The 22,480-nt window shown below is 45.1% G+C and overlaps 2 protein-coding genes across 6 annotated transcripts in view; one reads left to right on the plus strand and one right to left on the minus strand.

Moving 5' to 3' along the window:
• PLPPR1 (phospholipid phosphatase related 1) overlaps window positions 1-18,241 on the plus strand; it is a 158,727-nt gene extending 140,486 nt beyond the window's left edge. For 4 of the 5 annotated variants that reach the window (XM_083593900.1, XM_083593898.1, XM_083593899.1 and 1 more), the window contains 5 exons: window positions 2,740-2,872; window positions 7,177-7,427; window positions 12,072-12,248; window positions 13,040-13,171; window positions 15,092-18,241. In XM_083593900.1, coding sequence (XP_083450026.1) covers window positions 2,740-2,872; window positions 7,177-7,427; window positions 12,072-12,248; window positions 13,040-13,171; window positions 15,092-15,124 — 726 coding nt within the window. In that variant the 3' untranslated portion in view covers window positions 15,125-18,241. The remainder of the gene's footprint in view (window positions 1-2,739; window positions 2,873-7,176; window positions 7,428-12,071; window positions 12,249-13,039; window positions 13,172-15,091) is intronic. The other variant, XR_014543026.1, reaches the window with a different exon arrangement.
• Window positions 18,242-20,629: 2,388 nt separating this feature from the next.
• BAAT (bile acid-CoA:amino acid N-acyltransferase) lies at window positions 20,630-21,235 on the minus strand (the record flags this gene model as incomplete). The annotated part of the gene is given in 5 exon segments (XM_083592454.1): window positions 20,630-20,668; window positions 20,670-20,727; window positions 20,729-21,013; window positions 21,015-21,127; window positions 21,131-21,235. Coding segments are annotated over 5 exon segments (600 nt in total).
• Window positions 21,236-22,480: the final 1,245 nt, after the last annotated feature.

Raw genomic sequence — 22,480 nt, forward strand, 5'->3', positions numbered from 1 at the left:
CCTTTTATCAATGCAGGAGAGGAAACAGCCAGAGGCAAGCAGAGTTTTGTCTGTAAAATGGCATGCATGGAAAGCCTTGTGCACTTCCTGCCCCTCCCGCTCTCTTCCTGCTCCTCCAATAAAATTTGTAGCCTTCCCTTCTACAAGGGTCTGGAACCCTTTTTTTAAAGTTTTAGGGCTGGATTCCTTTCTGGACAACCATCTGTGAGTCACATGCCACTGGTGGGTAGGCGGAGCCAGAAGCAAAAGTGGGCGGAGCATGTAATGTAAATTTAACCTTTGCACAGTAGGCTCCTTTTCTACATCTCTCTATTCACTACCCAGGCATGCAAGAGGAAGCATCAGAGTTGGAGGACACATTCCAGCCAGACAAAAGCACTCAGGATACAAAGCAGGGCCAGGGAGGGCTATGTGGCTTGAGGTGCCCTAGCCCTGCCCCTCTGAATGACTGCATCAAATTAAAAACAGAAACCAGGAAGTACTTGACTTGTCTCCCATGCCTCATCCTTTTTAGCCTTAAGTCTTTTGTGTGCATAAGGAGATCTACAACGTCTTGCTAGATAAGGGTTCATTGGATTAGCATACACTCCAGCATACCACTGATCACATTTGGGATGCTCATTTTTGGTCCAGAGCTCTGGGACAAGCCAGTTGACTCGCATCAGAGCACTGGATCAAAAAAACCCAGGCCATTCCATTATGTCCCCACTCAAATCAGGATGGTTGAGGGGTATGCAGAAGGAACACTCACACAGACTCTCCACAAACGTTAAGGGACCTCACCGTCCCACAGAAGCACACTGCATTCCACAGGTTATGTGCGGCACACATTCAGAAGTATGTTCCACTGAGTTCAGTGGGGCTTACTCCCAGGTAAGTGGCCTAGGATTGCAGCCTCCAAGAAGAAATCTTCATTCATGTGCTTCATTCATGTGCTTGGGGGAAGGCTTGGGGTGTAAAAATGATAAACCAACATCCTTCTAACTCAGAGGTAGACAATCTAAAGCCCGGGGGCTGGATGTGGCCCAATTGCCTTCTCAATCCGATCCGCAGACGGTCCAGGAATCAGCGTGTTTTTACATGAGTAAAATGTGCCCTTTTATTTAAAGTGCATCTCTGGGTTATTTGTGGGGCATAGGAATTCGTTCATTTCCCCCCAAAAAAATATAGTCCGGCCCCATTTGGGATGCTCATTTTTGGTCCAGAGCTCTGGGACAAGCCAGTTGACTCGCATCAGAGCACTGGATCAAAAAACCCCAGGCCATTCCATTATGTCCCCACTCAAATCAGGATGGTTGAGGGGTATGCAGAAGGAACACTCACACAGACTCTCCACAAACGTTAAGGGACCTCACCGTCCCACAGTAGCATTCCACAGGTTATGTGCGGCACAAACCTATACACATTCAGAAGTATGTTCCACTGAGTTCAGTGGGGCTTACTCCCAGGTAAGTGGCCTAGGATTGCAGCCTCCAAGAAGAAATCTTCATTCATGTGCTTCATTCATGTGCTTGGGGGAAGGCTTGGGGTGTAAAAATGATAAACCAACATCCTTCTAACTCAGAGGTAGACAATCTAAAGCCCGGGGGCTGGATGTGGCCCAATTGCCTTCTCAATCCGATCCGCAGACGGTCCAGGAATCAGCGTGTTTTTACATGAGTAAAATGTGCCCTTTTATTTAAAGTGCATCTCTGGGTTATTTGTGGGGCATAGGAATTCGTTCATTTCCCCCCCAAAAAATATAGTCCGGCCCCCCACAAGGTCTGAGGGTCAGTGGACCAGCCCCCTGCTGAAAAAGTTTGCTGACCCCTGTTCTAACTGCTGGCCACTCACTTATCTTTAGGAGACGGAGAACCGCCATTCATGCTACCAATAAGGGCAGATTGAATTCACCACAACAAATCCTCTTAGGCAAGCAGAGCCATTAGTCTTTGATTTGGATACACAAAACCAGAAGCAGTCTTGCTGGGAAAAGCCCAAAGAAGTGTGTTGATCATGGTTTGTGGGTTAATCTGAAGGGATTGAGTGTCTGCTGACCCCCTTCCTCTTAAGCAGAGGGGGAGGGGGAAAATCAGCCTCAGAATTACAAGGCTGGGACTGAGGGATAGAGAAAGGAGCCAACCTTCTCCTCAGAACAGCAAAAAATACTCTGCTTTCCCTGAGCAAAGTTGCTCCTCCATAGACCTGCTTTTAATGCGCTTCCCATACTCCTGCCAAGTTGACAGTGGTCAGTTGTGATATTGAAAGTCCAATGAGAAAAGCTTCATGTTAACAGTTAACAGGCAGAATCTCCAACAGTTCCCTGTGCTCTGGAGAATGAAGAAAAGAACAAAGAACTTTAGGATTGGGAGTCAGGAACCAGCGGTCTCCCAAGTCAAACCCAACCCTTTCAATGGTGCTAGATATCCCCACACCAGGTACCAGCCCTGTTGGGATCAGGTAGCGAAATTTCACAGAAAACACAGGACCATGGTCAAAACAATTTTGGTTAAGGATCTGGCCACGAGAAAATTAGGTCTTGGGGAATTAAAGTAGATGGTGCCCATTGGTTGGTTTGTTTTACATGTCATGTGGAAGCTGAGTTCTGATCTTTACATCCAAAGAAAATGCAGCTTTGGCAATAGGTTTGGGTAACATGTCGTTTCACCCTTGAACTCCAGTAATAAACAGCCTTGGCTTCCATGACTGCCATATTTCCCTTCTGGTTTTCACCTGTCCCTACCTACCTCCTGTTCACAGATTTTTATTGGAGAGATATCCATGTACTTCATCAAGTCAACCAGAGAAAGCCTGATTGTCCAGGAGAAAACCATTTTGACAGGAGAATGCTGTTACCTGAATCCGTTACTTCGGAGAATTATTCGATTTATAGGTAAGCCATGATCAGTGCCTTGCAAATTAAAATACCGGTACTGTAGTGACAGGCAGGGTGTTGAAACCATACCCCAGAAGATCTTAGTTGCATAGCTTTTGAGATTTTAGCAAACATTGGCCACCACCCTTTTGAGTATATATTTCCAACCATGAGGCTAGAATTTGCTTTTCTCCATCTCAAAGCAAAAGCTGAAATTCTAAAAGCCATTGAATTCTGCAGCCAGCATCACATTCCACTGCTTTTCTGCTCTGCATAATACAACCCCCTGTGTGTATCCCAATCGGCAGTTCATAATGTTTCCTGGGAAACAATGCTAATATCTATCAAATTTTCCCCTAAATAATATTGCTGATACTTCATTAATTTTCATCTCTGGCATTTTTCTTCCTTTCCAAGTTTAATTTAATATTGATACCACAACTTTGCAATACTTAGCTCCAAGTAACACAGGGAATTCTGATATTAATAAACATCCTCTGTTATTTGCTCACCAGAGACCCTATAAGATTAATTGCTTAGAAACTGGTATTAAAAAGCGAGATCCAGCTTCTGTTGCCGTTGAAGAGTATTTTGGTCTGTCACTTTCAATCAACATATCGTCCTGCATCTTGAAAAAAACTGGCTTGATATCTTGGTTTGTGGGTTGCCCTTAACCATGGTTTTCCAGTTCAGGAGACTGTGGCTGAACAACCCATACTGAAGCTGGATGCAAAAGGTGGGCAGGAGCAAGGAGGGAGCATATCAATTTCAATTTGATAAACTGATTTGTTGGACTGGGTTATTACATCTTAACTGGGCCAAAGTGTATTTGGAACAATGTAAGTATAATCATTAGATTAAAGTTCATCCTAGTTTAGTGGGCATGTAAAGTGGTCATTGGCAGAGCAGACAGAGGTGAATGGCAAATGTGCTAATTCAGCATTTCCCAAACATTTCTCCCCACAGACCACTTGAAACAGGGGTGTGTAAAAGCGTGGTAAAATTTCCATGTGTTGCTCCGCCTACTTTTCCTCTGGCTCTGCCCACCTTGGCAGGTTGCCCAAAAAGGAATGTGACCTAAGTTGAAAAGGGTTTCCTATCCCTGCTATGTAAGAATTGTACAAGAACTGGATTTGCAAGCCCAATAACAGCATTTAGCATGTATATTAAGACATCTAAGCCAGTGTTCCCAATTAGGGGTCTAGGGACCCCTGGGGTCTGCAGAATGCACCCAGTGGGTCTGCAGCCCCATCCTTTGCCTCCCCCACAACTAATTTTTTTGCCATTTTTGCATGGTAATATCTGTTTTTTTAGTATACATTAAATCCTTTGCTTATTAGGGGCTACCCCACATTTTGTTCAGAAAATTGCTTTGCAGAGGTAACTACCATAGAGTTATCATAATTTTCAAAAGTAGGGGGTTCTTGTCTTGGCTTTTGAAAAATAGGGGGTCCTCAGTAATTAGCTAATTGGGAACCGCTGATCTAAGCCATTCTGAGTAATTCACACCCATTATATCTGTCATCCTTATAAGAGCTCTCTAGGATAGGCCAGCTTGATCATCCCCATACTGCAGATGCAGATTGAGACTGCAGGAATGGCAGCTTATGTAAGGAACTCAGGCCTCCTTGCCTCCCAGCTCACACTCATAATTGCTACTGCTTAAATCATTTCTTAGTCCCCTATTGGAATTTAAGGCGCAGTCTGGGAGACTGCTGGGGGCAGGGCGGGGACGTAGTCCAGGTATCTTTAGGTTTTATTTTTTTAAAAAAAATACCCTTGAACTTTAGAAAGCCTCTGGGTTGTATTGATGGAGTAATAATGTGCCATTAACAGAGACCCAGAGGACAGCCCTCAGCACCATTCTGCTGCTCCAGCACATTCTGCAATAAACCAATCAAATATTATCGCCTGCAGGACCAGTGGTAAAAGCGCTTAGGCTGAAATGCTTGTTTTTGGCTATCATTTAGGTGCTTCTCAGCAGCCTTTGTTTTTAATTAGCATTTGTCCCTAAGCGTTTCCTCTCTACCCCCACCCCCCGTGGAACACTGGGTTGGTTGGAGTTTCTAAATCCTAGATTGACTTCCATTTTAACATTTTTGCAGTTTGCCTATGTGTGCCAGCTTCTGAAGCAATTCTGTCATTGCTAGTTGCATACATCCAAAACCATTTCCTGCGTATGGATCCTCGATGCCACCTGCACAGAGATATGGGTAGACATGAATTGGAGTCCTTGGGAATGTCGGAACAGTGTGAAAGAGCCGTTTCTCTGTTAATGTCAGGGAGCAGACTCAGAGCTCAGATCGTTCGTAAAGCAGAAAAAGAGAGTGAAACACTTGGCTAACTTACATTTACAGTGGTACCTCGGGTTACATACGCTTCAGGTTACATACGCTTCAGGTTACAGACTCCGCTAACCCAGAAATAGTGCTTCAAGTTAAGAACTTTGCTTCAGGATGAGAACAGAAATTGTGCTCCGGCGGTGCGGCGGCAGCAGGAGGCCGCATTAGCTAAAGTGGTGCTTCAGGTTAAGAACAGTTTCAGGTTAAGAACGAACCTCCAGAACGAATTCAGTACTTAACCCGAGGTACCACTGTAGTTTCTTTATTAAGGAAAGCAGAACAGATGGACACACTGAGATGTCTAAAGGTTGCTCCTGTCTTGATGAAGCAGTTGCCCAGACTGGCTTGTAGCTCCCCCTTCACTCCTTATCCCTCTGTGTCAGGACCATCCTTCTGTCTACAGTGAGCTCCAAGGGACCCTCTCTGTGTCTGCCTGGCTCTCTGCTCAGCATCATGCAATAAACACCTCATTCTAGGAGTAGGAGGCTTGCAAGCTGTGAGCAGAGAAGCTATGAGAGTGGCTCTGTGGTAGAACTGCCTAGTCTATGTCCCTCCTCTGTGCTGGGGCACCTGCCTGTTTCCTCCTCTTCATTATCTCTCAAGCTCCTGCCTCCAGCTCTTCCCAGCTCTTCCTCTCCTCTGGGGTGTGGCCGGTTCCCACTGTCAGTACGCCTTTCAACCCATGTCAGCAACTGGGCTCAATAGCTGGTTCTGCCCCGACTGGGCTAGGCAACTGGAGCATTTTCAGAGACCTTCCAATCCTGGAAAGCAGGTCCCAGTGCACTGGGCCCACAACTGTGCATTGTGAGCACCAGACTCATGCAGAGTATAAATAACGCGGAAGCAAGCTGTGAAGCATAACTCCTTTTATTTCTAATAGCTACTACAAACTAATGAACTACTGGCTTGCATGAATGTTACATCTCCCACTCAGCCATCTAGTCACTACAGTGGTACCTCGGGTTACATATGCTTCAGGTTACATATGCTTCAGGTTACAGACTCCGCTAACCCAGAAATAGTGCTTCAGGTTAAGAACTTTGCTTCAGGATGAGAACAGATATCGTGCTCCGGTGGCCGGCAGCGCAGCAGCAGCGGGAGGCCCCATTAGCTAAAGTGGTGCTTCAGGTTAAGAACAGTTTCAGGTTAAGAACGGACCTCCAGAACGAATTAAGTACTTAACCCGAGGTACCACTGTACTTAATTCATTCCGGAGGTTTGTTCTTAACCTGAAACTGTTCTTAACCTGAAGCACCACTTTAGCTAATGGGACCTTCTGCTGCTGCCATGCCGCCAGAGCCCAATTTCTGTTCTTATCCTGAAGCAAAGTTCTTAACCCGAGGTAATATTTCTGGGTTAGCGGAGTCTGTAACCTGAAGTGTATGTAACCCGAAGCGTATGTAACCCGAGGTACCACTGTACATAGATAAGACTCTCTCCACACACAGAGTCAGGCAGTCAGTCAGGAGCGGAAAAGTAGAAGAGCAGTTTCCGCCCCCTCCTTTCTCAAAACTTCAGATCAGGAGATTCTGTCAATGGGAGGGGTGAAAATATGAACACCCACCACCAGGAGCCAGGATCCATATCCTCTTCCCCTGTGTTCTCCCGGGGGGGGGGGAGGGGCTCTTGGTCAGGCAGCTTCCACCCCTCCTTCTCATCTCGCCAGTCTCTGACATTTAACTGGAGAGATGTGGTAATGGCTGCTTACCTTTGGTCCCACTCTGGTAACATGGAAAGTCAGAAACACAGGTTGCCAAAAGCTTTGCCATGGTTATTCCTACGTCAGCCAGTCACTCCCACTTGCTTTTCATATCCCTGTATTACTAGAGCATCCCGGGATTGATGAGCAGGACAGGATAAGGGAAGACTTGGCTTGGGGAAAAACCTTGGGGCAGATTTCTCTCCATGCAATGAGTCCCACTAAGCACAACAGGTGCGGTAATTCTGATCTTATTTGCTTTCATTTTTCTCTTCCCGCAGGAGTGTTTGCGTTTGGCCTTTTCGCCACCGACATATTTGTAAATGCTGGCCAGGTGGTGACAGGGAACTTGGCCCCCTATTTCCTGACTGTGTGTAAACCCAACTACACTGGGAGTGACTGCCGGGCTCACCTCCAGTTTGTGAACAATGGGAATGTCTGCACCGGTGACCAAGATGCTATTGAGAAGGCAAGGAGGTCCTTTCCATCGAAACATGCTGCTTTAAGCATTTATTCAGCCTTATATGCTACAGTAAGTACATATGAAGTTTCTGTGTTTTATCTCTTATGTTCTATCGCTTGCATTCTCTCACTTAGGAATGCTTTAAAGGTCCTGTTTCTAGGGCTGGGAAATATGTCAATAGATCCATTCTACCTGTTACTCAAGGCTGGAATGTACAGTCAAAGGATCATGCCATGCTTTTGCTGGACTGTACTTGAAGGTTATGCGACCACATTCTTCTGATAGACTGGCTTTTTTGTAAACCGGGAGTTTTCCCTGTTTCGCAATGCACATTCTGCAGCCTAAAGTGGTACAGTCTAGCAAGGAAGAGCTCCACTGCATGCTTCTGTTTATTATATAAGCATATGAAGCCATCCTGCAGAATCAGGGTAAGGTTCCACCTAGTCCACGTTCTGCTCCCTGCCTGACCTGCTAGATGTTGCTAGAAAATCTTTAAGGCGAAAGCCCATCCACCTTACATGGCTGATCCACAGCACCTGAAATCTGGCGGCATACATCCTTGGGAAATGGATGCTCTGTTTGACCCTCATTGCTAATAGCCTATCTTACATGAGTTTACCCAATACTCTTAAAAAGTCATCTAAGTTATTGTCTCTATCATTACATCCTAATGTGCTGCAGTCCATAAACCGTGTGGCTTGGCTATCATTATGCTATACTCACTATTGAAGTTATACTGTTGTTGGACCCTTTTAGTGATGACTCTCATCCCTTCCAGAAAAGAATCCCTCCCTTTCGCCATTCTTCATAGTAATAGACAGATTGTCCTTGGTTTGCCTTATTCCCTAGAAGAAAAGATAGACCCCTTGATGCGGAAAGAGCACTTATCACACCAGGAATGGCAGGAATTGCATGTGAGAAACTGATCATTTTCACTGAGCCATTAGAAAATAAAACTGCTGCCGCAGAGTTGGAATGTAGAATCTTTCTTTTTTAAATCTAGACAGATTTTTCAAGGGGAGGTGGTTTTATTTTGATTATGCATTTTGTGGTTTTATATTTTGATTTTATTCTGTGAACCGCCCTGAGATCTGTGGTTATATGGTAGTATATAAATTATATTATTATTAATATAATATAGTATAGTAGTATAAATACTATATTATTAATATAATATAGTATAGCTAGTATAAATACAGATACAGCTCTATCATCTCTATCAAACTCCTTTTGATAGATGCACTGACCCATTGCGCCAGCGTAAGTCAAGTGGGATGCCATAGCTAAATATCACCCTATGACTAGAATTATGTAAAATGTGCAGATTTGCTCCATTGGCACAGAATTTACAGTACAGTCGTACCTTGGTTGTTGAACTTAATCCGTTCCAGAAGTCCGTACGACTCCCGAAACCATTCGAAAGCCAAGGCACGGCTTCCAGTTGGTTGCAGGAGCTTCCTGCACTCAAGCGGAAGCCACGCCAGACGTTTGGCTTCCGAAAAATGTTTGAAAACCGGAACACTTACTTCCAGGTTTTCGGCTTTTGGGAGCCAAAACATACAAGCACCAAGGTGTTCAAGAACCAAGGTACGACTGTACTGTTAATTATTTCTTAGTGCAAACGTCTGCCCAGCTTTGGATAGCTGTGTAATACCAACTTTTCGTTCTGATGAATAATTCAGCAAACTAAAAAACAACTTTCAGATTCCTGCTTAGCAACAGGAGATGCTCTGCATCTCTCCTCTTTTGCCTCTCACAATTTGTGTCCCCAGGGAAAGACTTGGGCCTAACCCTGCCCTCTGCATGTGTCTCATTATGTTACACATATGACACTTTGGAGGCATCTGTTGCTAATGACCCGCTGCTATTCTGGGAGGTGGAGTCTTCAAGAAGCCAAGCTGTGTTTTGGAAAGCATAAATCACTGGAGAGGTTTCCATTGTGTTCGCTGATTTTGCCCGTCACTTTTATTTTAGCACTGCTGTATCGTCCTACTTCTGTCACCCTTGTAATTACCCACTCACAAATTAGTGTTTGTCTCCTAATTGCTTTTTTCCTTTATTTATTTTCTTTGCCACCAGTGCTGTTGGAAATGATCTGCTGTTGCTTTATAAGTTTTGTTGGAGGGATGGCTCTGAGCACAAAGAAACATCTCACCCAGTAATTAAGCTTCCATTGTCTCTCGAGTTTGTTCGAAAGAGAGACAGAGAGAGAGAAAGCACTCTTGCAGGCACTCAGATTTTCTGTTATTTACTAAATTACATAAAATTAAAATGGTGGCTCTTGCATGATGAGAATAGAATCAGTGACAACTACATACTTAGCTGTAGGGAAGACTGGTGATGTTAGAATATTAGAATTGGAAGGGACCCTGAGGGTCAACTTGTGGGATGTGATACATCGGTAGCAGTCAAGTACAACATTCCTTGTTTTCCTAGAGTGGACATGCAAGGGAATGTTTGGTCCAGCCAGTCGGAACTTCCTGTTTGCTCCTAGGCTGGGACATACTTCCTATTGCATGTGACTAGAGGTGGACATGACCTTACCAGTGCAGGTAACAAAAGCACAAGGCACGCAGCCCTCCTCCCTCTTTTCCATCTTCCTTTTGTCGTGTGAACTGCAGTGACTGCCAGTCTGCAGTCACTGGGATTATTCCCTCCATATGGGGTAGATCCAAATGTACATATTTGTAACTAAGTCTGCCTTCAGGGATCCAACTGTGAACTGAATGTGTGAGTAAACTTCTTTTACATACTTTACACAAGATTGTGGTGTGTTTATTCTTTTAAGGGAACTTACCAGGAAGCTAATAGTGAGAGGCTTACACAAGCCTGCAACCAGTTATCCGCTGTGCGTTTAAAAGGAGAAAGTAAAACTCTGCAAAGTTATATAATATCTTAGGAAAGATATTAATAAACAATATATCCTCTCCTGCCTCCCTGAAAATTCCCATACATCTAGCCCAACTCAGCTAGATGTCCCATATGTGGATCAAACCAGCAACCCTGCCATTATCAGCACCACGCTCTAACCAGCTGAGCTATCTAGACCTGTTACAATGCACTCATTAGTGCTTGCATATTTGTAGCCATGTTTTATTAAGCCCATATGATTGCCCCAGAAAACAGTCTTTGAACGCCAAAACAATGTTTGTGATCTTGACGATGGGTGGGATTTGACAATCTTGACAATGGGTTGTTGCATGTATGGAATGAGATCCACATGTGCAATGGGACTTTGCCCCCCTCTCCTCCTCCTCCTGCAACCCCTAATTCTGCTTTGGAAGAACACCCAGAAAAGGTTTGGGGGGTGCACAAGGGGAAGAGAGAGGTGGAAAGTCCCACCGAAGTAGTGAATCTCCTCCTTCCCCACTTAGTGCTACGTTTAATTCTACCCAGTGCTTTTTAAAGGCATTTTATATTGCTTTCGAACCACTGTGATGCTTTCTGTAGATAAAGCCGTTCATATCTACGTTCCTTCACAGGAATAGTGGTGCCAGGAATGTCCGGGGTGCTTTGCATGGAGTCATTGTGTGAACCCCACCATTGAATGCATCTGTTCAGTGTTTGCAATAAATTGTATCTGTGACAGTTGGCTAACCTAATAAAAGAAGCATCACCCGGTTTCAGATCATGCAGTAGAAAAAGACTTAAAAAGGCCAGTCTCCGAGGTTGAATGCAGTGGCTGCTTCCCATGGCTGGTGTGTGTATATGTTTTGTTGTGGGTGGGAGCATAACTATTGCATTTCATACTTTGTGCACAGATAGAATATCAAGAGAGTTCTCTGAGTTTTGGGGATCATCTGTTTCGGTTTCTCCCTGTTGCTCACCTGTCCCAATCTTAAATTCAGATCCCCACATTTCTGCATCCATTCGTGATTTTTATTTCAAGCATTTTTAATAAGCTTTTTACACCCTTTTTCGTTTGGGATTTAATTCTGTAAAGCCAAAGAAAAGGGTATACTTCCTAATGGCACTTAAATCTTTCATTTTAAACAACCAGGACTTGTAAGAAGTCCCACAATACTTTTCGTCAGAGGGGGTGTTAGGAAAAGTGCTAGATTTGTTTGAGAAGTCCCACCTTCAGGCCTTGAGGGCCTTGGTGGCTCTTACAGAGGGAAGGCAGGCAGGCAGGCAGGCAGGCAGGCAAGAACTGCTCAGGAGAGCTAAAGAGGTCAGCTTCCTCTTGCAAGGTGCAAAGATGGAGGGAATCCAAATGAGCCCTTGAAAGTTCAGCTGTTGTGAAACAGCCCTGAGCAGGAGAGCAAAAACACAGTCGAGGGACAAAACACTCTCAGACAGTGTGACTACCTGTGAGTTCACTAGCTGCTCAAGCCATCAGTTCTCCTTGCACTGTTCAGAGAAACAGGACATTTTCCTATGAAAATCGTGGTGTTTTTTTTAAAGTCCTGAGCAAGTTGGCCAGCATTTTAGCGCCTGTTTCACTAATACTCACATTTTTGCAAGCAGTTTTCCCTCCCGTCATGCATTTTAATATCATTTCCAGCAACGTATTTCTTTCTGCGCCACAATTCCCTGTTTTTGTGTGTTTTTTGGCATCCTTGGGTTTTGAAGGGCAGAGGCCTTTCATATCGGGAAGTGAAAACGAGGTAGGTTCTCATCAAAATGCAAACAAGATCCAGTTTCTCCCCTATCCCTATCTGATACAAGTTGTCTCGGGTCTCTTAAGGCCGATCTGGTTTGACTGTGTTTCAGATGTACATCACGAGCACAATTAAGACGAAAAGCAGTCGACTCGCCAAGCCCGTCTTGTGCCTGGGGACTCTATGTGCTGCCTTCCTTACTGGGCTCAACCGAGTTTCTGAGTATCGAAACCACTGTTCGGACGTCATTGCAGGCTTCATCTTGGGAAGTGCGGTCGCTCTTTTCCTGGTAGGTGAATGGCTCTGGTTTATTTATTTTGCTATCCTTTCCACATTGGAAAAGCCCCACTGTCATGGTGCCCCTACATTAGGTTGCAAGGGACGCAGCTGGCGCTGTGGTCTAAACCACTGAGCCTCTTGGGCTTGCCGATCGGAAGGTCGGCGGTTCAAATCCCCGCAACAGAGTGAGCTCCCATTGCTCTGTCCCAGCTCCTTCCAACCTAGCAGTTCCAAAGCACATCAAAGTGCAAGTAGATAAATAGGTACCACTGTGGCAGGAAGGTAAACAGTGTTTCTGTGTGCTCTGCCTTCCATCACAATGTTCCATTGCACCAGGAGTGGTTTAGCCATGCTGGCCACATGACCCAGAAAGTTGTCTGTGGACAAACACTGGCTCCCTCAGCCTGAAAGCGAGATGAGCGCCGCAACCCCATAGTCACCTTCAACTGGACTTAACCGTCCAGGGGTCCTTTACCTTTACCTTTTACATTAAGTTGCAGTGATTCATAATTCTTACCTGTCACAAGAGCTTGGAGGCAGCAAAAGAGCATTTTTAAAAAATAAAATAAAGATGCAGACAACCACACCTGTCCCACTGAGGCAGGACACACGAATGCCATAGTTCCTGGTAGTAGCCAACTTGGGAAAAGGCTCTCATGGTGGCCCTACTATAAACCAGCCTGGATGAGGAAGCATGGTGTCACTCCAAAACAAGACGTTTAGCTACTGTGTCCTGCTAACTGAGGGTCTTCCATCATTGCTGTACTGATCTGGGTTCTCTTCTTCTCCCCCATCCCACAGGGAATATGCGTGGTTCATAATTTCAAAGGAACACACGGAGCTCCTTCTAAATCAAAGCCCGAAGAGCAACGAGGAATGCCCCTGATGGCGTTTCCCAGAGTGGAAAGTCCTTTGGAGACATTGAGTGCACAGGTGCCGTCTATTCTGCCCTCTTAAACCTTTTATTCATTCGGGGTAATCTGGTTTGGTTAGCCGAGACAGACTCCTGTTGCTTCCAAAACAGAATGCCATATAATGTTAAGGGAAATCAGTTCTTATTTTCACTTGCTCCTCTGTAGCATTTGAGCACCTACATCTCCCATCCCCCCCCCAAAAAAAAATCACTATTACCACCTTCTCTTTGTTCCAGATAAACTGGTTGGGCAGTTTTCTGCTGTGTTTTTAACATCTTTGGTGTTAAAAATATTGCTAAAATGTTGAAAGGTAAAAAATAGTTTGGGCAATACCTTCATTTTAATTGGAGCAATCTTTCCCAAATCTTTCCAAAATTCTTCTCTGTCTGTTGTGAAATCCTGGAGAATGGGGCAGACTCCCTTCTGCCAATACCTGTTACATTCCTCCAGAGAGGGAACAGACACATACGAGCTTGGAACTTTTCCTTCCTTCCTTCCTTCCTTCCTTCCTTCTTTCTTTCCTTTCTCTCTCTCTCTCTCTCTCTCTCTCTTTCTTTCTTTCTTTCTTTCTTCCTTTCCTTCCTTCCTTCCTTCCTTCCTTCCTTCCTTCCTTCCTTCCTTCCTTTCTCTCTCTCTCTCTCTCTCTCTCTCTCTCTCTCTCTCTCTTCCTTCCTTCCTTCCTTCTTTCTTTCTTTCCTTTCTCTCTCTCTCTCTCTTTCTTTCATTCTTTCTTCCCTTCCTTCCTTCCTTCCTTCCTTCCTTCCTTCCTTCCTCTCTCTCTCTCTCTCTCTCTCTCTCCCTCCCTCCCTCCCTCCCTCCCTCCCTTCCTTCCTTCCTTCCTTCCTTCCTTCCTTCCTTCCTCTCTCTCTCTCTCTCTCTCTCTCTCTCTCTCTCTCTCTCTCTTCCTTCCTTCCTTCCTTCCTCCCTCTCTCTCTCTTTCTCTCTCTCTCTTTCCTACCAGAACAATAAAAAAAAACCTTTCCGCTGGCTGAGTGTTTGTGTGGATTAAGCAGTGGCTTCCCTCCTCCCAGCCTTGCCAGCCTCCACCTACAAATCAATGTTAGCATCGATCTGTTAATGCAAACCCCCTGTTCCCAACTGCTGAATGGGTGCTGGAATCGGTCCAGGATCTATTGGACCACCAAGCTTGGGCTTGACTGCTGGGCTTGGGCTCGACTGCTGGCACCAGATTTCCACCAAAATCTATGTCTCCTTCCCACTTTCCACTCCAAGCACTGTGCATCTATGGCCCCACTGCCACATTCAGTCCCACCAGGGCAGAAGCCAGAGTTAGGATTGCCCTTTAACCCAGGAAGCTGCCTCAGACCACATCAAGCCATCGGTCCATCTCATCCGGTCCTGTCTAAGCCAGGGGTAGCTTAGTACATTTGTACGTGGGTACATTTTGGCCTGAGAGCTAGATCAACCCTTTGGAAGTTACTTACCAGAGTTACGGTTATCCATTTCCACAGTCACACAATTAATCAATCAATAGCGGAACTGGGTTCCTCACAGTCACAAAAACAAATCAACCGAAAAAGCCTCAAAAACAAACACACAAAATAAACAGCAGAAACAAAAGTGCCAAACTTAATCCGTTCCGGAAGTTGATTTAACTTCCAAAATGTTTGAAAACCAAGGCGCAGCTTCTGATTGGTGCTGGCACCCCGGAAACAATAGCCGACAGCCGCATTGGACGTTTGGCTTCTGAAAAACGTTCGAAAACCGGAACACTTACTTCCGGGTTTTCGGCATTTGGAAACCAAGGCATTTGAGTACCAAGGTGTTTGAGAACCAAGGTACCACTGTAACCTGCATAATCTTTTGAATTGGTTTCGATTTATTTTGGCTACCTAACTTGAGTCTTGACAATCCAGACGGCATTGTATCATACTAAAAAGTATTCTGTGCTTTGTGTCCTTTCTCTTTTTTTCCATAGAATCATTCTGCCTCTATGACTGAAGTAACCTGATCTGAAAGATGGCAAAAGAAGCTATTTTTTATCGCCCTCCGGTACACAATACTCCCACAACGACACACAGTTATACTAATTGTCAAAACTGTGATGACCAGTATTATGTTATGTCTAGTTAGAAGCTAATGTTTTGTACATTTTTGTATGAGGAAGTGATGTAGCTCACCCTGGAATCCCCCCTCCTTCCACCTTTTTGGTCAGCTTTAATATATTTATGCCAGAATTTAAGACAAAAGGGAGGAGAGGGGAACAAAAATTAAAACAAAAAAAAGCGAGAGACCTTTTCTTGTTTTAAAATGTGTTCTGAGGCACTACATCTTTGGGAATTGTTGATGTTTTGTGATATTTGTACACAGACCTTTTTCGGTTTTGTTTTATATACAATAAATTAAATGAGAATTATAATACTAATTCACTTTTAACCTTTTGTTACCAGGGAAAATGCTTCCAGTAAATGAAAGGGGACAGTTTTGGTCATTGCTGGTGCAACTCTGTGGTACTTGAATGAAGTTACCCCAGAGTTTCCACAGCATGACCGGGATCTAAACCTTTAGGCTATTGATGATGAGAAATATGTATTTTCTGAGTCCTGATTCAGCATGGTAAGAACATGAGGACTAGCCTGCTGCAAAGTTTTACTCTTCCTGAATAAGTCCCATGGATGCTCACGGGAGTTGAGCAAAAGAACTCCGAACTGCATTTCAGAATTTCCATACATCTCCATGGAACTTCATCAGGAAATTGATGCAGCAGATGCACGATTGTGAGATCTTCAGGTAGCTTCCTCTAGACTGCTTTCCTTGGGCCTGGGGTCCTCTTTATGTGCAATCCACACACTGCCTTGTGGCTTTTTTCTGTAGTCTTCCCAGCATCTGCTCCCAACAAGGGCTTGCTCACAGGAGCCCACAGACAAATGACTCTTAAAATTTAAAAATTTAAAATAACGCAGCCTTTGGAGCCGTTACCGTGGAAATTATAGAGAAAGCCCAGATGCACACTCTTGTGCATTGTCTTAAAGATTACTGCCATGGATTGCAGGAATAAGTGACGGCAGTTTATGGCCAATGGCTAAATGTTAAGACCCCCAGCATGCAGGACTGAATGTTGCAGGACTGAGAGCTTAGTGAATTTGTTTGAGAGGGCCATTGTGCTGGCTACATTCAAATAGCCAGCACAATATTGTTCGAGTTTTTATACAGATTTTTTTTTGATAGAGCCACAAGTTGGGACCGAAACCCTAAAGTGTTATTGCAGTCACAGGCCAAAGAACAATGGTCTACACAATATGCTTAAGTCCAGCTCGGAGCATATTTTTTTTTAGATATATAAAAACATGCTTCTTAAGACTTGTCTCCTAAGGAGCATAAAAACTTCATGTAGGAAACTTCACAGACATGTTCATCCAACCACAGAGTTCTACCAAATGTCCATCTTCGCTGTGAAATAGACAATGTGTGTAATCCTTCCTTTGTGGCATTTGCATGCATTTTAAAGACATGGATAACTTTGGGAGTGGCACTGACCCTTGGACCGAAATATCTCTGACCCTTCGGCACACATGGAATTCTGCCCACCGCAAGGTGCATCGCAAAGGGCCCCCTCCCCCTGAAAAAAAATTTGGTCTGGAAGGTTTGAAGCCATCACTGTGGTTCCACCTAGTGTTTTGTAATAGGAGGAGTGTAAATGTTTCATTGCTGCATTAGCACATCATCTAACCACCTAGAAAGGAGCCTTAGGCTAATAAATTTGTGACTCTGTTCCGCTGGTGCTAATATAAAGTAACACCATTCGTGCTGTTGACATGAGTGGGGAATTGGACCCTGGCAACATGTCGCACTTAGCCATGTGGGTAGCAACCCGGCTGTGGCTGTTCAGACCTCTGGAAGCTTCCTGCCTATGAGTAACAAAAGCTAGAGGGACTTTAAGCCCTAAAGAGAAGGAAGAGTTTGTGGCCACGCTTCTTCCTAGCGCTGGCTGCCTTCGCTTGGCAGTTTATTCTGCTTCCCCGAGATTTCCCTGATCTTTAGTTTCCACATGGTACGTGAGCTTTCACGCAACAGTAAAAGCCAACTCCAGAAATCTAGTGGAAGTTTAGCGATCATTTCCATGTCCAGGGGGGAAAAATCCTCTTGCAACCCCACTAACCCAGGAATTTGGGGGGTCAAATGATTAAATTTGGAGCAGTACACCAGCATGCAGTTCTTTCCTGCCATTTTTACAGGTGGATCGCGGGGAAACCGAAGCAGGCATATGCAAAAAGGATGAGGGAGTGTTGACGTCCAGCGACCTTTGCTGTCGTGTCACCCACGGCCACTGCTTTGAATGAAATTTGGCATGACGCGCCGGTCAAAAATCCACCATTCCGTAGTGCAACAGTGGGAAAGGGACGTTAGAAAATGGACAAAAGCTCTAGCATTAGGGAAACTAACGCAATGAATATCCCCCCACATCTGAATGCCCCCGTTGTCATCTCTTGTTATCTCTTGCAGCTCATCTTCTCTGCTCCTCCCCCCTCCCCACTGTTCAGGAATATTTGTGGCCAGATAAATGGAGATGACAACAGAAGGCCAAAAAGCCCAACCACTGACTTCTCTTCGGCTGTGAAGGTGGCTACACAGCCACTGCAGCTTTCCTTGCTTGTAGGGAGGGAGCCTTCAAAACTCTCACCAGCCGTAACTTGACTGCTTTCGTACATGGTAATTATAATAATGTGTGTGACCCAGTTCTTAAATCCTAATATATCTGGGCATGCCTTTCCCATAGAAGTGCCTGCCTAGTCATCGTGAGAACAGGCAATCCCTACCTTCCGTGAGTCCTACCGTGATGCATTTGTATCCAAAACTGGTTTTCCACTTTGCACAGTATTATTGTTAACAGAGTAAAAGAATACAAAAGGGGCCAGTTTGCTGGTCGATCTTCTTTGTCCTAGGGCTTTCCTGCTGCATCTCATTTATTTTCTATAGCATGGTGATAACCAATAGAGTGTTTCCTTTGAGGAATGGAGCCTCTCTTCTGTACTTTTGCTGAAATGTCTACCATGTTGGTTCTTGGGTTTTTGTATAAACTTTTTTTCCAAAAGAGATTGAAGAAAAAAAAAAACACCTTATCACAAAACTCTTTGCATCAGGGCTTTGTCGTTTGTTCTAGGAGTCGGGAGGGAAATATTTGTTGTACAGCCACATCACTTGGCTTTCCAGAATGTGGTCACTAGTGACTTGGGATCTCCTAGCTCATGGCAAGCATCGTCATTGTAAACTGCTTTGAGATTATTATTATTATTATTATTATTATTATTATTTATTAATTAAATTTATATCCTGCCCTTCATCAAAAAAATCTCAGGGTGGTTCGCAGAATAAAATGAAAGATAAAACACAGTAAATAATTAAACCAAAACAGTAAAACAGTAACCCACCCCCCTTCCCACAGATACATTTAAAAGGCTGTAGGACCTTTAAAGTCCTATGCATCCTAAGACCCATGTACCTACGGGACCGCCTCTCCTGGTATGCCCCGCGGAGGACCTTAAGGTCCACAAATGGCAACACTTTGGAGGTCCCAGGTCTCAAGGTGGTCAGATTGGTCTCAATTAGGGCCAGGGCCTTTTCAGTACTGGCCCCGACTTGGTGGAACGCTCTGTCACAAGACACTAGGGCCCTGTAGGACTTGACAACTTTCTACAGGGCCTGCAAGACAGAGCTGTTCTGCCTGGCCTTTGGTTTGGACTCAGTCTGACCCTTCTATTTCCCTCCCCTTACGGTTTTGATTTATGGGCTACTTTTAAAATGAGGCTGCATTTTAAATTGCATTTTAAACTGTATTTTAAATTGGTTCCCCCCCCTTATGTTTTTATTGTAATTTTACTGGTGTTAACCACCCTGAGCCCGGCTCTGGCCAGGGAGGGCGGGGTATAAATAATTTTTTTTTTAATTATTATTATTAATCATCCAAAGGCTGGTTTTCACCTGGAGCCTAAAAATACATAATGAAGGTGCCAGGCAAACCTTGAGGAGAGCATCTCACAAATGGGGAGCCATTACAGAAAAGGCCCGTTCTTGTGTTGCTCACGTAGGCCTGAGATGTTGAACAGAGTCTGTTTATACAGGGAGAGGCAGTCCTTGAAGTCCTGCGGTCCTGAGCAATATTCTATAATCAAGCAGTATATTAAAAAAAAAAAACAGGACACCCCATTTTTTTTCTTGTGACCTTCCACTTTGGGCTGCACTTTTGGGGGGGCGGGGCATGGCACCCAAAGAAACTTGCTTTGGAACGCTGCACAAGATTGCTGCCCCACAAAAAGAGGGTCGTTGGGGCACAGTGGCGTGGCGTGGGTTGTCAGCACCCGGGGCAAGGCAAGTAATTTGCGCCCCCTAACCCGTGGATTTGCGCCCCCTAACCCTAACCCCCAGATGTTGCGCCCGGTGCGGCCGGGCCCCCCCTGCACCCCCCATGCCACGCCACTGTTGGGGCAGTGATCTTGCGTGGCACCCCTAAACATGCATTTTGGGGCATTGTGCCCCCAAAAAGTGCTTTTTGATGGGCCGTATAACTCACATGTGAGTATAGCCCCAAAAGGTGGTGTTCTGATTTGAGGCATGATGGGTATTGTAGTCCAACATCTGGAGACCGAAATATCAGGAAGACTGATCTAGTCTCAACAGGAGGACTATTCCAACTTGGGAGTATCCGCTTACTGCCTGAGCAACCTTTTTATATATTCCTCGTGCATTCAGTGTCCGTCTGAAGATACAGAGGTACACCAGTCATATGTGGACAGTCACCAAGTTTAGTATACTGTTCCCTGACTGGCCAGGCAAATGCCCCTCACAGCTAAGAGCCGAACTAGGCAGTACATACAGACACATGACACATTGCCAGAAGCAATCTCAAGAGGAGACAGTCGGGAGCAATGGAGTAATGAAGAAAGTGGGCTTTCCTGGAGCAGCTTCTGTCTCTTGGGGTAATGTATACATCTGTACAGTGCACAGTTTCATGCTCACATGGGGGGCAAAAAGATTATCAGTTAGTGCTTAACTCACATATTGGTCTCCAGATGTATACAGTCTCTAAGAAAAGACTCTTTTTAGCTCAGGAATAGAGAACATGCCCTACAGACATTTTTGGATTCTCAATGCCCATCAGTTCCAGTCTAAACCACTGAGCCTCTTGGGCTTGGTGATCAGAAGGTCAGCGGTTCGAATCCCTGCAACGAGATGAGCTCCCGTTGCTCTGTCCCAGCTCCTGCCAACCTAGCAGTTCGAAAGCACACCAGTGCAAGTATATAAATAGGTACCGCTGCGGCGGGAAGGTAAACGGTGTTTCCATGCGCTCTGGTTTCTGTCACAGTGTTGCGTTGTGCCAGAAGCGGTTTAATCATGCTGGCCACATGACCCGGAAAGCTGTCTGCATATAAACGCCAGCTCCCTTGGCCTGATAGCAAGTCTAGTCTGACCCCCTGAATGGGTGAAGAAGGGTTAGTCCAGCTTCCGAACTAACACATATTCAGAGCCTGCTAATTTGGTTTGGGCTGAGGTGAAGATGCGAGAAATTTTTGGATCTCTCTCCATGCATGTTCTTGGGCTGCTGCATGGGCCAGGGCTTCCCTTCTCCATAACACTCCATAACACAGGGAGAGGTAAAAAGGGGGACCAGGAATGATAACAGAATGGTGAGCCCAGAGGCTCCAGCAAGCATCCTGCTTCCGGGTAGGAGAGAAGGGCGCAGTGCGTCTTCCCATGCTTCCTCATCTTCTCCATATCTTCCATGGCACAGGCCTTGCTGTTGAAGTTCCTGTTGCTTTCTCCCACAATGAAAAGGATGTTCCCTTGGGGTTTTTCCACAGGCAGGACGCTGCCCTGGTGTTCCTCTGCGTGTGTGTCAAATGTGCCTCACACACTCAGATTTGTAAGGGATAGGCAGGATGCAGAGATCCCGGTAGCAAAGCATGGATCCATTGATGGCATTGGTCCCATTGATGCAAACATTGATCCCATTGATCCCTCAGATCTGTGGGAGGAATACCGACATGGCCAGTGCGATTTCTGCCCCTTTGCATATTGCCACTAGTGGTACCTTGGGATGTGAACGGGATCCATTCCAGAACCCCATTTGCATCCAGAAGCAAACGTAACTAGCGATGGCACGTCTGCGCATGCGTGCATCACTTTTCACCGCTTCTGCGCATGACGTCATTTTGAGCGTCTGCACATACATGAGCAGCGTGAGCAGTGAAACCCGGAAGTAAAGCGCTCCATTACTTCTGGGTTGCCGCGGAGCAACTTGAATGCGCTCAACATGAAGCATATTCAACCCGAGGTATGACTGGATACAGATTCCAGGTCCGCAAACCTGAAAAGCGGAAGGGGAGGGAGAAATCACAGAAATTGTGCATGTTGAAGGAAGGGATATCCAACCTCAATGGGCTGGCGAAGGAAGAAGGCAATTGCATCTCATATGCCATGTTTTAAACCAGGGGTGGATAATTTGGGTCCCCTGCTCAACATTTCCCTTTCCATGGAAAACAGTGGGCACACAACGTAGCAACAGACCCTTCTCCCTGAGCACTAAGTTACACGGTCACATCGATAAAAACACAGCCAGGGAGATGCAGGAAGGAAATGTAAGTTGGCATTTCCTATGCACACCTCCAAGTTTGATGCTGACATGATCACTCCTCATCTGTAGAGAGTCCTTTTGATTTTACCTTGGAGGGCACTCCCCTATCTGCAATCTGAGATGGAACATGCCAGGAAGGACTGTACCACATGTTGCTTCTGCATGTTTGAACTCAACCATCTCTTAATCCTGGCAAATAAACACTTATTTTTGTTGTTACAAAAATGTCCCTACTATGTCAGTAGTCGGAGTGCTTAATATCCTAAACAATATTAATTAAAATCCTTTAAAAATTTATTCTCCTCTTCCCTCCTTGTCCCTTTTTTTGGATTGTAAGCCTGTGGATAGAGAGCGTCTAATTTTGATTTTATGTAAGCCGCTCTGGGAGCCTTTGGCTGAAGAGCGGGGAACAAATGCTATAAAAACAAAGAAGTCTACGGCCCCAAATATCTGAAAGACCGCCTCCTTTCTTTCAAACACTCTCAGATATGGAAGATCAGCAGGGGTAAGCGGGCATCTTGTGGTTACCACCACTCTCAGAAATGTGAGAAATGGTGGCCTGAGTGTTTTCTCTCTGGCAGACACTAAGCTGAGGAATAGTGTTTCTGTGATAGACTCAAAACACGCCTTTTTACCTAGAGTTTGACACTACACACACAAACACAAGGATCTTCTGAATGGAAATTCTTTTAAATGGTTTTAGAATTAATTACGCATTTTATTGTTGTGACCCACCCT

The sequence above is a fragment of the Podarcis filfolensis genome (assembly GCF_964270895.1).
Source record: "Podarcis filfolensis genome assembly, chromosome: 17".
NCBI classification, from domain to species: Eukaryota; Metazoa; Chordata; class Lepidosauria; order Squamata; family Lacertidae; genus Podarcis; species Podarcis filfolensis.